This window comes from Rhincodon typus, chromosome 40 (genome assembly GCF_021869965.1).
Source record: "Rhincodon typus isolate 14 chromosome 40, sRhiTyp1.1, whole genome shotgun sequence".
Classification (NCBI taxonomy): domain Eukaryota; kingdom Metazoa; phylum Chordata; class Chondrichthyes; order Orectolobiformes; family Rhincodontidae; genus Rhincodon; species Rhincodon typus.
In genome coordinates this window covers 5,483,916-5,500,524 of record NC_063371.1, presented here as the reverse complement: position 1 = coordinate 5,500,524, position 16,609 = coordinate 5,483,916, and the positions used below count along the sequence as shown (strand labels likewise).

At 41.9% G+C, this 16,609-nt stretch overlaps 1 protein-coding gene across 1 annotated transcript in view; it reads left to right on the top strand.

The window, feature by feature from the left end:
• Nucleotides 1–16,609, top strand: part of LOC109930709 (disintegrin and metalloproteinase domain-containing protein 9) — a 109,020-nt gene that overhangs the window by 17,149 nt on the left and 75,262 nt on the right. The window contains exon 2 of the mRNA XM_048618762.1: nt 14,750–14,865. Coding sequence (XP_048474719.1) covers nt 14,750–14,865 — 116 coding nt within the window. The remainder of the gene's footprint in view (nt 1–14,749; nt 14,866–16,609) is intronic.

The window sequence follows — 16,609 nt, the reverse complement described above, 5'->3', positions numbered from 1 at the left end:
CTTGGCAGCTGTGTCATTTGATCTGTATGTTTGGAAATTGAGGTACATTGATCCAGCTGATGAACGTGCTGCTAAAAAATAAATGCACATCCCGTTATCAGTTTAATGTAATTCCATTCTGAGATGTCAAATCTGTAGCCAACTGAGCTTATAGAGGTAAAACGAAGAACTGTGGATATTGGCAATCTGAAACTTAAAATAGAAATTGCTGGGAAAATTCAGCAAGTCTGGCAGCATCTGCGGAGAGAAATCAGAATTAATGTTTCCGATCCAGTGACCCTTCGGATCTGATGGTAGCTAGGCAAAAGGGGCATTTTTCCTGAAGGCAAGGATGTTGGGGGACAAAGAAGTGAGAGGATAGGTGAGGTGGAGATGGAGCCCAGAGAGAAAACAACGATTATAGAAGACCGAGATGGATAATAGTAAGCTCACTATTAATAATAGTATAAATAGTAAGTTTAAGAGAAAGAAAAGCTGATCATGGGGATGATGGAAGAAGTTCAGGTCATAACATTATCCAACTTGAAGCTGAGTCCTGAAAGCTGCAGAGTCCTCAAGCAGAAAATGAGATACTTTTCTTCCAGCTTGATTGTAGCAGTCCCAAGACCGAAATGTTGGCCAGAGAACATGGTGCTGTTTGGAAGTGGCAGACGACTGGAAGCTCGGGGTCATTTATGCTGACCATAAGTGCTCCTTAAAATGGTCATCCAGTCCATGTTTTGTCTCCTCAGTGCCACATTGTGAGCAGCAAATACAGTAGATTAGATTGAGTAAAGTGCCGATAAATAATTTCTTCACCTGATAGCTGTGTCTGGAGCCTTGCATAATGTGGAGGGAGGAAGTAAACAGGCAGGTGTACCTCTTCTGTGATTGCATGGGAAGGTACCATGGGGGTGTGGGGAAGTGTTGGGAGTGAAGGAGGACTGGACCAGGATGTCCTAGAGAGAATGGTTCTTGCGAAATACTGACAACAGAGAGGATGGAAATGTGTCTCATCGTGGCATCCCTCTGGAGGTGACAGAAATGGCGGCTTGTGAACCTTTGGATATGGATGGAAAGTGAGGGCCGGGGTATATGATTGGTGTTGTGGGAGGGGATGGAAGGAGTGAGGGCAGAAGTGCAGGAAATGTGTCGATATGACTAAGGGCCCTGTCAACCACAGTGGCAGGGAATCTTGGGCTAAGGAAAAAGGTGTACATTTCTGAGGACACCTGTGGAAGGTAGCGTCATTGGAACAGATGCAATGGAGAAGGAAAAACTGGGAAAAGGGAATGGAATCTTTTTAGGAAGCAGATTTTGAGGATGTATAGTTCTGGTAATTGTGGGAGTCAGTGGGTTTGGAGTGGTTATTCGTGGCTACCCTATCCCCAGAGATGAAAACAGATGTTGAGGATGGGAAGGCAGACATTAAGAGATGGACCAGGTGAATGCGAGACTTGGTGACCACTTTGCAGATGCCTGTGTTCTGTCTGCAAAAATGATTCTGAATTTCCAGTCAACTGTCACTTTAACACACCACTGTGTTCCCTGGTTAACATTTCTGTCTTGGGCTTGCTGCGGGGCTCCAGTGAGGCTCAGGGCAAGCTGGAAGATCAGAAACTAATTTTCTGCTTGGGATGCTGACTCTTTACTGAACAAAATATTTTCATAACCTGTACATCTTCCTCAATGAACTTTACCCACCCCAACACCCCAGGCCCGGTTATTACATTGGCTGCTTTCAGCACAGCCGACCCACTTGCACTTACTATGCATGTTATCAGCTTTTCTCCTTCCTTGGCTTACTGTCATCGATCTGTTTATCTGCCAAATTGCCTTCCTCCCTTTCTAGGCTCTGTCCCAACCTATCCTGTTAATTTGTCTCTGTCTAACTCCCCACCATCCCTGTCTGTCTTCAGCATAATTACCAGCTTCTCCTTGCTACTAACAGTTCTCGAGAAGGGTCATTTGACTTGGAATGTTAACTCTCTTTTATCCCCACTGATGTTTCCAGGCTTACTGAGTTTCTCCAGAGACTTCTGTTTTTGTTCCAGTTCATTTGAGGATTGGGAGAGAGCGAAAACGGCACACCCCGTGGCGTGACGAGAGTCGCTGCTCCAGCTTTACAGTCTACAATTTTTCTAATTTTATTACATTCTCTGATGTCATCCTTGGAATGATCGGTAACACATGGATTTCTAATAACACATGCCTCACAAGGATTGTTGACTCACAACTTCTACATGCTGCCATTCTGCTGGATAGTAGCATGTTGCCTCAGACTCAGGAATTTTGTCTCTTGTGCCATATTGTTGCATGAGAAGGATGCCAAAAAAGGCAGGATGCATTGTAGCGAGGAGGTGAAGGCCGTGTGAGAAAAATCTGTCGGTCATGACAGATCACTCACCATGAAGGTTCGAGGAAAATAACACAGCCTCAAAATGGTAAAATCCAACCTTGTGTAATTGTGCGTGTAAAATGTGATGCAACCAGTCCTGTTGCTCAGTGGCCAAACTTGCTTTGGAGAGAATGCGGTACACGATGAACTCTTTGTGTCTACAGTGCAGCTTTGTAAGGTTACCCGTTCTGTTGTGAAAATGACCCACTTCATCAGGCAAACCAAAAAATCAAGTCTTTGGTTTACTGGCTACATTGAAGCCTCGAAGATGCTTTCCTGTCAGTGCCAAGAGCTGAGGTTAGTGACAGTGTATAAGCCTAGGTCATGGCAATTTTCTGCTCATTAGTGTTATCCGAGCACAAGAACAGGACCTTTCAGCAAAGGAAGTAGAATACAACACCAAGTTATTTGCCTTGATGCACTGATTCAAGAAATGCTGTGTTTGAAACTGCATGTTATTTGGCTTTTTAGATTCTGAATTTGGTTTTGTGTCTCCACTGCCTGTTTCAGTAGCAGCAATGGAACTTGAACAGCAAGAACATGAATGAGGGCTTCCATTCAGAATGTTAGTAGGATGAAACAACAGGATATTTATAGTGAAAAATTGTATAGGTGCTTTGTTGCTGCAATAGTAACTTTGACATTTATGTAGTATCTTTTAACCTCTTGTTTTTGAGAAGCTTTGTAGCTTGGGTTGTGGATGAGGGTTGGAGACTTGCTCACCGAGTCGGTGTGTTTGATTGCAGATGTTTTGTTACCCTGCTAGGTAAGCATTGGCGTTCCATCCTGCTTGTTATTTATATGCCTCAGAACTCCGTCGACAAACACATTGAACTGGACCTGAAATACAAACCACTGAAGAACAAAACAGGTAGTAATACCAACCACCCCAGCAAACCGAGGCATATAAATAACAAGCAGGACGGAACACCAACGCTTCACCAGAGGCGCACACTGACCATATTACCGAGCCGGGTGATGAGATGTCTGCAATCAAACACTGATGCTCGGTGAGCAAGTCTGCAGCCTCGTTATCTTTAACCTTCCAAGACATTTTACAAGTGCATTATAAAACAAATTTGACCCTGAGCCACATATGATTTTTGTGTGGACGACCAAGGGCGTGCTAGGTTTTCACGAGTATCTGAAATTTTGAGACAGTGGACAGAGTTTTAGGGAGGGAATTCCAGATCTCAGAACTGTCACGATCCCTGTTCTTCAAGGGAAAATATATTTTTAGAAACTTAATGTTATATTTACCAAAGATTCTGACTGAAGTAGCCCAATTTTAATTGCTGTGCCATCTTTGTGATGACCTTTGGCTGGGAAGTGGTGCAGGATCATTCAGTTAACTTGGCTATTTTGGTTCAGGCTTTTCCTACAGGATTGTGACAACCCTGAACTCTGGAAATCCCTCCCTTAACTTCGTTCAGAAGTAGATACTTTGGTTTTACAGCAGGTTGAAAAATTTCCTGGCACTTGCTAATTGTAGTTTATAATGAGTATTTTGCTATCTTTGCCACAGTTGCTCTATAATTAGCTGTAGGTCAGCAAAGACTCCATACCTAAGCCAAGAAGGAGGCACATAGAAAATATTGTCATTTCAGGCATATATTTATTAAGGTATCTCAACCTATTTGGAGATAGTGATCTCATGTATTATTTTTCGATGTTGAACTATTTTAAATGAAGTTGGTTCTTTTCAAATTAACAGAAGCTTTCCCTTACAGCTTCCACAGCCAGGAAAAATCAACTGAAACTGGTTGAAGACTGAAACTGGATCTCACAGCCCCCTACGGGAAATAACAGTCTCTAACTGGCATACGCCACGAGCAATCTAAGCAACTGGGAAATCCGACAGGAAATCTCTGGCATTAGATTTCTCAGCTGACTTTTTGGCTATAACCAGTTATGATTTGCTGGAAACTGTTGACTTCTAAACCGAAAACTGCCTACACACAGAGAAGTCTGCAGACATTGTTCCTGTTCCACTGTGCCAGTTAACAAACTGCATGGTCTGTATTCCAGTATGTCAGTTCGCAGATTGTCTGGTCTCCATTTTCCACTGTGCCAATGTTTCTCTTTGTATCAGATTCACTAGTTTCTATACCCTCGTCACCATGTGCTGGTTAACAAATTTTGTCAAGTATGGTTGTGTGCCAGTTATCTGATTGTGTTGAGACTCTTTGTTGAGTTGGTGGAATGTCTCCAATGTTTCTCCTCCTGCCAGAAAGGCAAGTTTGATGAGATGTGGTAGACAGTCCTGGAGAGAGGGTCATAACAACGGTAATATATGAATGGGATCATCTGGAGCTAATGCTTTTGTTTTCCCTTTTGTCCTCACTTTGCAGCCCAAATTTGCAGAGCCGACATCGTTTGATATCCCTGACTGGTATTCATTATGGCTGCTGCAGCATTCCTGAGCACTGCACAAGTCTAGCTTTGGCGCTTTGCTTAAAATGACCAAATTGCCCCGATTTCTTTAGAGGACCACACTGGGAATCTGATTTGCAGTTATATAAAATCTGTTCAGCCCACATGGTTAGGGTCCTCCCAGCTTGAACTTTAAATGAATCACATCAACACTGGATGCCTCTCAATTGTTGCAACATAGCCATGCTGCCCAAAACCAGATGATATCAACATGCACTTTAATCCATATCATGGATTTAAAAAATTGCAGAGCAATTTTAATGAGTGTGGTCAGATACAAGTTGTATGCCACAAATGGAAGGCCAGAAGCAACTTGCCTAGGACTGGATAATTTTGGATACCAGCATTACCAGCCTGGTCTATGAGAGCATAGCGATTGTAGTGATTGTAACAAGGTCAGCGAGGTGACCTTATAGAATATGAGTTAATCTGGTCAAATCAGGGAGCTCTCTATTTGTTTACAGGGTTTTGTTTACTCTTAGAGCTGGTTCTATCATGCGGAACTTTATCCGACACCTTGCTGAGTCCATATAGACAACACCTATTGCTCTACCTTCATTAATCTTCTTTGTCAATACTTCAAAAAACTCAATCTAGTTAGTGAGACACAATTTCCCAAGCACAGAAGATGTTGACTATCCCTAAACAGCCCTTCCCTTTCCAAATGCAAGTAAATCCTGTCCCTCAGAATCCCCTCCAACAACTTAGCCACCACTAGTGTAAGGCTCACTGGTCCTTCGTTCCCTCGCTTTTCCTGATGGCCTTTCCCAAATAATGGCACCACATTAGCCAACCTCTAGTCTTCCGACACCTCACCCATGGCTATTGATGATACCAATAACTCAGCAAGGGGTCGAGCAATCTCTTCCCTAGCTTCAGCACCCCCTTTATGAACTGTTTTTAAGACATCGCTATTTATTTCCCTAAGTTCTCTAGCTTCCAAGTCCTTCACTGTAAATACTGACATGAAACATTTGTTTTGCATCTCATCCATCTCCTGCAGTTCTACATATAGACGGCCATGTTGATCTTTAAGGGGCCCTATTCTCTCCTTAGTTAATGTATACTCCTATTTCCCTTATACTGTACTAGGGATTCACGCGAATCCAGCTGTCTGTACCCGACGTATGCCTCGTTTTTTTTGACCAGAGCCTCAATTCTCTGGTTATCCAGCATTCCCTACACCTACCAGTCACACCCTTCACACTAACAGGAACATACTGCCTCTGAACTCTCGTTAATTATTTTTCAAGGCTTCCCACTTCCCAATCGTCCCTTTAACTGCAAAGATCCTCCCCCAATCAACTTTTAAAAGTTCCTGTCTAATACCATTAAAATTGGCCTTGCTTCAATTTAGATTTTTAACTTTTTGGTCAGTTCTATCCTTTACTGTCACTATTTTAAAACTGACAGAATTATGATCACTTAAAGTGATCTACCCCACTGACACCTTGGTCACTTACCCTGCCTTATTTCCCAACAAAAGGTCAAGTATTGCTCCTGCTCTAGTAGGTATATCCATTTATTGAATAGTAAAGTTTTCTTGTACACACTTAACAAATTCCTCCACATCCAAACCCTTAACACCCTGACAGTACCTGTCTATGTTTGGAAAGTTACAATCTCCTACCATTACAACCCAATTATTCTTACCGATATCTGAGATCTCCTTACATACAGTATTTGCTTCTCAGGTTCCCACTGACTATTGCAGGGGCCTATAATACAATCTCAACAAGGGGACTATCCCTATTTTATTGCTCAGTTCCACCCATGTAACTTCACAGGACGATCTCCTAGGAATATCCTCCCTAAGTACATCCATAAACTTTCTCCTTACCAAAACGCCACTGCCCCCTTCTCTTGACTCCCCTTCAATCCTTCCTATCTACATCCCAGAATATTAAGCTGCCAGATCTGTCCCTGTCCGAGCCACATTTCTGTAATAGCGATGATATCGCAGCCCCATGTTTCCAACTACGTCCTAAGTTCATCTGCCTTACCTGTCGGGCATCTTGCATTGAAGTAAATGCAGTTTAATTTATCAGTCTTCCCTCATTCTCTGCCAAACTCTTGTCTGCCTTGACAATTTGACTTCCTCCCCTTGGCTGGTATGCCAGCCTTAGCCTTTTTTCTCATTATCGCTTTGTATATCACCCAACCCCACCCCACCTTTATGAGTTGAAAGCCTCCCAAGTAACACTAGCAGATCTCCACACAAGGATGTTGGTCCCCTTCCCATTCAGATGGAACCCATCTCTCTTACAGAGGTCATTTCTACTCCTGAAGAGATCCCAATGGTTCAAAATGCACATCCCTGTCCACTGCGCCAGCCCCTCAGCCACATATATTCATCTGCTCTATCCATCTATTCCTACTGTCACTAGTATGTGGCACTGGTAGTAGTCCAGATATTACTACACTCAAGGACCTACTTTTTAATCTATTGCCTAGTTTCCTATATGCTCTCTGCAAAACCTCATCACTTTCTCGATCTATGTCGTTGGTACCAGTGTGCCCAACAACCTCCTGCTGGTAACTCTTCTGTTTCAGAATATTCTGCACCGTCTCTGAGACATCTTTGACCCTGGCACCTGGGAGGCAACACACTGTCCTTCACTTCTTCGCTGTAGGCACAAGGCAGTTGGCACACTAATTATTCAGATGGCCACTTGGGGCAGTCAAGGTTTGTTCCTTCTTTGCCCTTCTTCCCATATTGCTGGGCATTCCTCTGGATTGTGGAAAAAGCATTGACCCAGGTGGCAACCTGAGACCAAGCTGGGGATTTCTGGTGGTATGGTGGGCTCTGCCTCTTCTTGAAGGAAGAAGATGGCCCTTCTCTGCACCACCCCATCAGCCAGGACCTCCAAGTATTTGTTTTGGTTTACCCTCCTATTCTGTAGACAGCGAAAGGCAATTCTTGGTTGACAGTGCTTGACCTACTGCACGGCTAGGCTTTAAATATGGTGCCAGCACCAGGAATCCCAGGAGGTCCCAACAGTGGTGAATATTTCTGCCTGTCTTGAGAGGGAGGACACGATAAGCAGGCCACAATAGAGGGTTGGTGCGTAGGTAATGAGGAGAGTTCAGGAAGACAGCAGGAGAAATCGTGCTCCAGCTCACAGAAAGAAGCTTCCTATGAAACTTACTGAAACTGACACTTAGCTGATTTCTGACACGTTGATTGTTTAAAAACCGATCTGGTTCACTGATATTCTTTAGGGAACGAAATTTTCTATCATGACGTGGTCTAGTCTACATGTGAATCCAGATTCATAGCAACGTGATTGCCTCTTAGCTGGCGAGAAGCAATGATGGGCAGTAAATGTTGGCATAGCCGGTCACTGCTACATCTCATGGACAAATAAAATAAATATGTACAGGGTTTTTGTTTATTCCAATTCCAAGCTGGTGGAAAATATATTCTGTTACAGAAATTCACTCAGCAAGGGATGTTTACCTTCTGCCTATGTCAAAACATGAGCAAACCAATGAGATCAGGAATATCTTAGAAGGGAAACAGCACTAAAGTGAACTCCCTGTGGTAGAAAGGAGCAGGGTTAGGATTGGATACAGATAAACCCAGAGTTGTTGATCCCAAATGCAGTCATCTCGTCCCACCTAGAATAATGAACATCAAGGGATTAGCCTTCCTGGAGATGCCGCCTGCATGGGAACAACCAGCTGACACTCGGCGATGAGCTCACAAGGAGGATTTTCTGTAGTGGTTTTTAAGCAGAAAAGTCATTTGCAACTCTGTGAAGATGCAACATCAATAAAGAAATGAAGTCTTAACTGGTTTACACATATGTATCAGTTTTATCATTAGCTAATCACATTTGAGAGGATTACCAAGGCTAAAGTTGTTTTAATTACTGTGTATAAAATTAACAGTGCCCTTGTTAAAGTGGATAGGAGGTACCTATTCTCCTTACCAGAAAGGCCAATACTTGAGAGCATACATTTAAAGTAACTTTCTACAGGTTAGAGGGGAGTTGGGTAGGAAGTTTCTCACCCAAAGTGTTGTTTGGAACTCGATGCATAAAATGAATGGTTGAAGCAGAAACCCTCAACTCCTGATACAAAAACTTGGACATGCATTTCAAGTGATTTAACCCACAGGACTATGAACTAAGAGATGGAAAGTTACATGAATCATGAAAAAGACTGAGGGGCATAAAAATAATCTTTTCTGCTGGTCTCTCTGCAGATCTGACAGATTTCTTGCTGTTGCAGGCGGCTGTTTGACCTTTGTTGTTTACTGATTGACATTAATAGCACAGTGTAGAAATTGATAGAACTTGAGCCGGGTATGGTGCTGACCCACTGTTCCACTGGTGCACTGTGAACAGTTTGAGTTTTTGTCTGGACTATAATACTGAAAAATACAGTAGGGCCTCTTAAAGGTGGCCTATCACCATCACCAACTTTGGACCACTAAAGGATGGACAACACTTTGAATCTTTTGAATGTTTACTCTATGTTCAGGAAAAAAAGCACATAGAGAACATCTACTGTTTACATGAACCCTATTTTAGTTTCTGTGCCGATGGTCATTTGTGGCAAAGCATTTTAGCCTGTGTTCAGGGGCACAAAGTTCTCACTTGATTGTTTGACAGATTGCAATTTTTTTCAGAAAGATTAACATGGTTACCAATCTGTTTCTATTTAACTGCACAGATCTTGTAAAACTTTCATTTACATTGTATTCTAAATGTGGTGAAACTGCTGATGGTACAACTAATGCTTATTGGAGGGTACAAGTCAAATTCTGTCAGAGTCATTGTACAACATTTAAACATACTTCGTTCCTTGCCAACTTTTCATTAAAATGGCTTCTGGATTCTTTCCTGATGCAGTTTGACTCAAAAGTATCTTTCAATTCTGTCTTGGTATTTGGACAAACCTATTTAGCTGGGAAACCAAGGTCAAGTATGAAAGCTGACTTTGCAGGGCACAGCCAAGTTGATAAGAGGAGGAGGTAACTCCAGGAAACAGTGGGTTAGTAATGTCATTGTGACAAAAGTGATACACAGCTTTTTGTATTGTACAAATATTACTGAAGACTTGGGTTAAATATTACTGAAGACTAAAGAATTCCAAGTCTTTGTCTGTGATCTGCAGGTAGATGACTATTTTCTCATGTCTTGCATTAATAATATTGAAATGGAACTAATTATACCCAGTAATAAGAACTCTAACTGTCCAAAACAGAAAAACAACAAGTTAAGTGACAAATTGGTTAGCTTCTGGACATGAGTGCTTTGCCGTATGTAACCACTGAGATGCAGACAAAACAGGGAATTAGAAGAAATTGAGGTTGAACAGTTCACTGTCTAACATCACTTGCTTTAATATGACTGACGATGAAATAGTGCTTCTAAGCACTGTGAGCTGTGTTTATTTGCAAAGCCGCACAGATTTCTGACAACAAAACAAAAGCAGCTGTTCTTACGTTTACATGACCCTTTCCAAGAATGCATCAGATATTAGGCTATGTTTGTATTAACGGTCATTTGAAAACACATGGTCACCAGAAGGGAGTAATTGTGATGTAGGTAAGAAATCCACTTGGGAAAAGTGGCAGGTAGAATCCACATAGATTCACAAGTTATGAACTGGGCCTCTTGCCAATTGTGTGAAAAGTGCCAACTTTACTGTGAAAATGTTGGAATGCATAAGGCAGTCCAAGTTTTTTATTGTTAAACAAAGAACTGCTCCTCTCAAGGTTGACGAAAGGTTGACTAAAGGAAATTTGAACATGTTAAGATTTCTGTCTGGATTTGTTTCTCAGAGAGTGGCCTGCATAAGAAGAATGGGTTGCACCTGAATTGGAAGGGACCAGTATCCTTGCGGGGAGATTTGCTAGTGGTACTCAGGAGGCATTAAACTTGGAAGCAGGGTGGGGGGGAGTCGTAGGACCCAAAGAGGTATTGAGAAAAGAGATAAGTCTGAGATTGGTACAGTTGAGAAGAGTAGCAAATCAAATAGTCAAGGCAGGCAAAAGCAGGGAAGAGAACAAGGTAAGGCTGACAAATTAAGCTGCATGTATTTCAATGCAAGAGGCCTGACAGGTAAGGCTGATGAAATTAGGTCATGGTTGTAAACTTTCCAATCATTGACTGAGACTGCCATAATGCTAAGGGCTTGGATGGAGAGGAATTCGTTAAACGTGTAAAAGAAAATTTTCTTACTCAGTAATTAGATGTACCGGCTAGAGAAGGAGAATACTTGATCTTCTGTTGGGAGCTAAGGCAGGGCAAGTGACTCGGGTGTCAGTGAGGAAGCATTTTGGGGAAAGTGATCATAATTCTATCAGTTTTAAACTAGTTTTGGAATAGGATAGACTTGATCTAAAAGTTCTAAATTAGAGTATGGCCAAATTTGACGGTATTGGGCAAGAGCTTTCAAAAGTTGATTGGGAGAGGTTATTCACTGGTAAAGGGACACTTGGAAAGTGAGAAGCCTTCAAAAATGAGATAACGAGAGTCCAGATGCAGTATGTTCCTGTTAAGGTGAAGGCAAGGCTGGTAGGTGTAAGGAATGCTGCATGACTAGAGAAATTGAAGCTGTGGTCAAAAAGAAGAAGGCACGTGGCAGGTATAGACAGCAGAGATCAAGTGAATCCCTAGAAGAGTATAAAGGCAGTAGGATTATACATAAGAAAGAAATCAGAAGGGCAAAAAGGGGACATGAGGTTGCTTTGGAAAAAGAAGATAAGGAGAATCCAAACAGATTCTACAAATACATTACGAACAAAAGGGTAACTAGGGATAGAACAGGGCTCCTTAAAGAATTTACGGAGCATTTCCCGTAGCTTACCCACCTAGCCTGCACATCCCTGGACACTATGGGCAATTTAGAATGGCTAATCCACCTAACGTGCGCATCTTTGGATTGTGGGAGGAAACCAGACCATCTGGAGGAAGCCCATGCAGACATGTGGAGAATGTCTGTGTGGACTTTGCACAGTCACTTAAGGCTGGCATTAAATCTGGGTCCCTGTTGCTGTGACGCAGCAGTGCTAACCATCACTTTTCAAAAATTTTCTTATTTTGCCATTCCCACTTCAATATCAACAAGGCCATCTCTGTGTGGAACTGCAGGAATTGGGGGAGATACTAAATGAGTATTTTGTTTCAGTATTTAATGTGGAGGACGTTATGGAAGCTAGAAAACTTGGAGATATAAATAATGATACCTTGAAAAGTTTCCACATTACAGAGGAGGAGATGCTGGATGTCTGAAATCACAAAAAGGTGGATAAATCCTCAGGATCTGATCAGGTGTATTCCAGAACTTTGTGGGAAGCTAGGGCAGTGATTGCTGGGCCCATTGCTGAGATATTTGTATCATAGATAACCATGGGTGAGATGCTAGAAAACTGGAGGGTAGCTAATGTGGTGCCATTATTTAAGAAAGATGGTCAGGAAAAGCTAAGGAACTATAGACTGGTGAGCCTGAGGTCAATAGTGATTAAGTTTTTGGAGGAGATTCTGAAGGACAGGATTGACGTGTTTGGAAAGGCGAGGGCTGATTAGGGATAGTCAACATGGCTTCGTGTGTGGGAAATTGTATCTCAGTAACTTGATGGGGTTTTTTGAAGAAGTGGCAAAGGATTGATAAAGGCAGAGCATGGACTTGTCTATGTGGACTCTCGTTATCTCCTTTTTGAAGGCTTCTCACTTTAAAAGTGTCCTTTTACCTGTGAATAGCCTATCCCAATCAACTTTTGAAAGCTGTTGCCCACAACCATCACATTTGGCCTTACTCCAATTTAGAACTTTAATTTTTAGATCAAGTCTATCCTTTTCCATAACTACTTTAAAACTAATAGAATTAAGATCACTTGCCCCAAAGTGCTTCCTCACTGATACGTCAGTCACTTGCCCTGCCTTAGATCGACAAGATTCTGCATGGTAGATTTCAGAATCCCTTCACTGTGTAAAGAGGCCATTTGGCTCAACAAGTCCACGCTCACCCTCCAAAGAACATCCCACCCTATCCCTGCAACCCTGCATTGCCCATGGCTAATGCACCTAACTTACATATCCCTGAACACTATGGGCAAATTTAGCACAATCCACCTAATTGTACATCTTTGGACTGTGGGAGGAAACTGCAGCACCTGGCCGAAACTCACGCAGATAGGGGGAGAACGTGCAAACTCCACACAGACAGTTGCTCTAAGTTGGAATCGAACCTGGGTATGTGGTGTTGTGAGGCAGCACTGCTAACCACTGAGCCATCAAGCTGCACTAGACTGGTTAGCAAGGTTAGATCACATGGAATCCAGGGAGAGCTAGCTATTTGATGTAAAATTGGCTTCAAGGTAGGAGACAGGGGTGGTGGTGGAGGGTTGCTTTTCAGACAGGAGGCATATGACCAGCGGTGCTCTGCAAAAATTGGTGCTGGGTCCACTGCTTTTCATTGTTTATATAAAGGATTTAGATGTGAATATAGGAGTAATGGTTAGTAAGTTTGCAGGTGACACCAAAATTGGTGTAGTGGACAGTGAAGGTTATCTCAAGAATATAACATGGAATCTTGATCAGATGAAATGATTGGATGAAGAGTGGCAGATGGAGTTTAATTTACATAAAGGTGAGATGTTGCATTTTGGTAAGGCAAGTCAGGGCAGGACTTATACACTTTAATGGTAACGTCCTGGGGAGTGTTGCTGAACAAAGAGATCTTGGGCTGCAGGTTTATAGTTCCTTGAAAGTGGGGTCTCATGGAAACAGGAACAAGGCATTTGGTATGCTTGCCTATATTGGTCAGTGCATTGAGTATAGGAGTTGGGAGGTCATGTTGAGGCTTTACAGAACATTGGTTAGGCCACTTTTGGTATACTGCATTCGATTCTGGTCTCCGTGCTTTAGGAAGGATATTATCAAACTTGAAAGGGTGAAGAAAAGATTTACTAGGATGTTGCTAGATTTGGAGTGTTTGAGCAATCGGAACAGGCTGAATAGGCTGGAGCTATTTTCCATGGAACGTCTGAGGCCGAGGGGTGACCTTGTAGGGATTCATAGAATCATAACGGCATGGCTAAGGGTGAATAACCAAGATCTTTTCCACAAGGTAGGGGAGTCCAAAACTAGAGGGCATAGTTTTAAGGTGAGAGGGGAAAGATTTAAAAGGGACCAAAGGGGCAACATTTCATACAGAGAGTTTGTATATTTGGAATCGGCTGCCAGAGGAAGTGGTCAAGGCTGGTACAATTAAAACATTTAAAAGGCATCTGGATGGGTGTATGAATAGGAAGGGTTTAGTTTGATGTGGGCCAAATGCTGGCATATGGGACTAGAGTAATTTAGGATATCTGGTTGGCATGGACGAGTTCAACCGAAGTGGCTGTTTATGTGCAGTACAACTCTTTGACTGTATGAGTGAACTGTGCAGCTGGGTGGCCCTGTCACTTTGGAACTTGACTGCTTGAGACAATGACAGTGCAGTGACACATGATGGGTTCATCTGAGCTGAAGGGACTTGGTGCAAGAATGAAGGGACAATGGGAGAAAGTAAGGTCACTTCTATCAGGAATAACATTGTCTTCTGGAAAGCTGGAAAGGATCAAGAAAGGTGCAATGTATTGATGCACTCTTCTTTCAAAAATGAAGAAAATGTTTGTATCTTCAAAATAGCTTAATCATTCTTGAAGGTAAGTATGTTTTTACCTGTTTTACCTGTCTGTTTAGGCAAGCCAACAAAAAGCAGGTCATTGTTGATCCTGTTTGGAGGTTATCACACAACCATCAGGACTGAGCTTGAAAAATGTTGATCAAATGGTGGGCACCTCACTAGCTCCTTGGACTCAAAAATTATATCCTGTTGCAACTTATGAACAGAGCTTTTCAAATTCCTTGTATAAATGTTAATAGCAGTATTGCTGCGTTACACTTGAACTCAATTTTATATTCCTGTTTTACTTCATAGATGACTTACATTCAACATCCTACCAAACATTAAAACTGTCTGCCTACGAAATTACAATCCCACAACAGTTGACGGAAAGAGAAAAGCGAGATGCTGGCCTATCTCCCTTTGCACAGGTACATTGGAAAATAATTGTGCTGTTGACAAGTCTGACTTAACTTTGTGATCAAAGGAAAAGTACTGGAAAATTGTTTGAAATCAGCTTGTGTAAACTTGGCTTGTATTATTATCAGTTTAGGAATGTTGAAGGAAATCTAGTCAAGGTGTTTAAAACAATTAAGGGATTCAAGAGGGTCTATGCAGAGAAGCGTTTTTCTCTGAGGAAGTAATCCATAGTAAGGGAGAACAGTCTTAAAAAGCAAACCAACTTGTTTAGGAATCATTTTGATGTGTAACACTGGAAATCGGGATGTTTTCTAACAGGGCAACATTACCAATTTTGGAAATGTGATCCAAATGTTCTCAAAAAAAAATCATTGTCACATATCAAATGTAATGTTTCTGTCCAAGACTTTTAAACTTATTGAATATCAGCAAAATACTGTGAATACTGGAAATTTGATAGAGAAACAGAAAACATTGTAAATCCTCAGCTGGTCAAGCTGCATTTATGCAGAGACTAACAGAGATAGTGTTTCAAGTCCACTATCTCTCTGTGGATGCTGCCCTACTTCTTTGAACTTGTTCTCGTTACCTGAATAGGTGCTCACCTTTCTTCATTCAAGATCTCTCAACTTCAGTTTCCGGTCTGTCCATACCATGAGCAAAATTCTGAGTAGCTGCAGAAATTATTTTGCTCCCTCTTCTCATCTTTGACTTATTTCACATCTTTGACACTGACCATTCTGTCACACATTATTAGTACATAGGAGAGGAAATGTGAATTAGGAGCAGGAGGAGACTGACCTCTCTACCCTGCTCTACCATTCAACAAGATCATGGCTGACCTGACTCTGGTCACAGTTCCACTTTGCTGCCAAACTGTGATAGCCATTGACTCCCTTGTTAATGAAGAATCTACATACCTCTGCCTTCAAAATATTCATTGAGTCTGTTCTGCATGAGAATTTTGACTCTCTGAGAGGAAAAGATTTCTCCTCATTACTGTTTCAAATGCACAGGCCCTTATTTTCAAAATGTGACCTCTAGTTAAAGATTCTCCCATAAGAGGAAACATCCTCTACACAAGGCTAAACTGTCCAACCTTTCTTCATTCGACATTTTTACCAATTCCAGCCAAGTAAACCTTCTCTGAACTGTTTCACTGAATGTGCATCCTTTAAATATGTAGACCAGTACCGTACACAGTACTACACGTATACTACCCTAAAGCATAACCTCCTTACTTTTGATTTAATTCCCTTTTCAATAAACAAGTATATTCTATGAGCTTTCCTTATAACATTCTGAAACTGTGCACTAACTTTTTGTAATTCATGCACTGGGACACCCAGATCCCTATGTATCTCAGAGTTGTACAATCTCTCACCAATTTGAGAACGTGCTTCTTTTTTATTCTTCCTGCCAAAATGGGACAGTTTCATTTTTTTTGAAACTTTACCCACATTTGCCAGATCTTTGTCTACTCTCAACCTACTTCTACCACTTTGCAGCATCTTTGCTTCATCTTCATAGTTCCTTTCCTGCTTATATAGCTGTAGTGATTGTAACATGGTCAGCCAGCTGCACATCATAGAATCTGAATTCCCTGATTGAGGCTGTTAATGTGGTCCAATCAGGGAGCCCTGGCTGACAGATATAAACAGGAGTGTCAGACATTGTCAGACTCTGATTGCAGGTTTTGAAGGAGCTGGCTCAGTGTCAGGGATTTTGCACGTGTAAATAAAGGGTGACATAGTG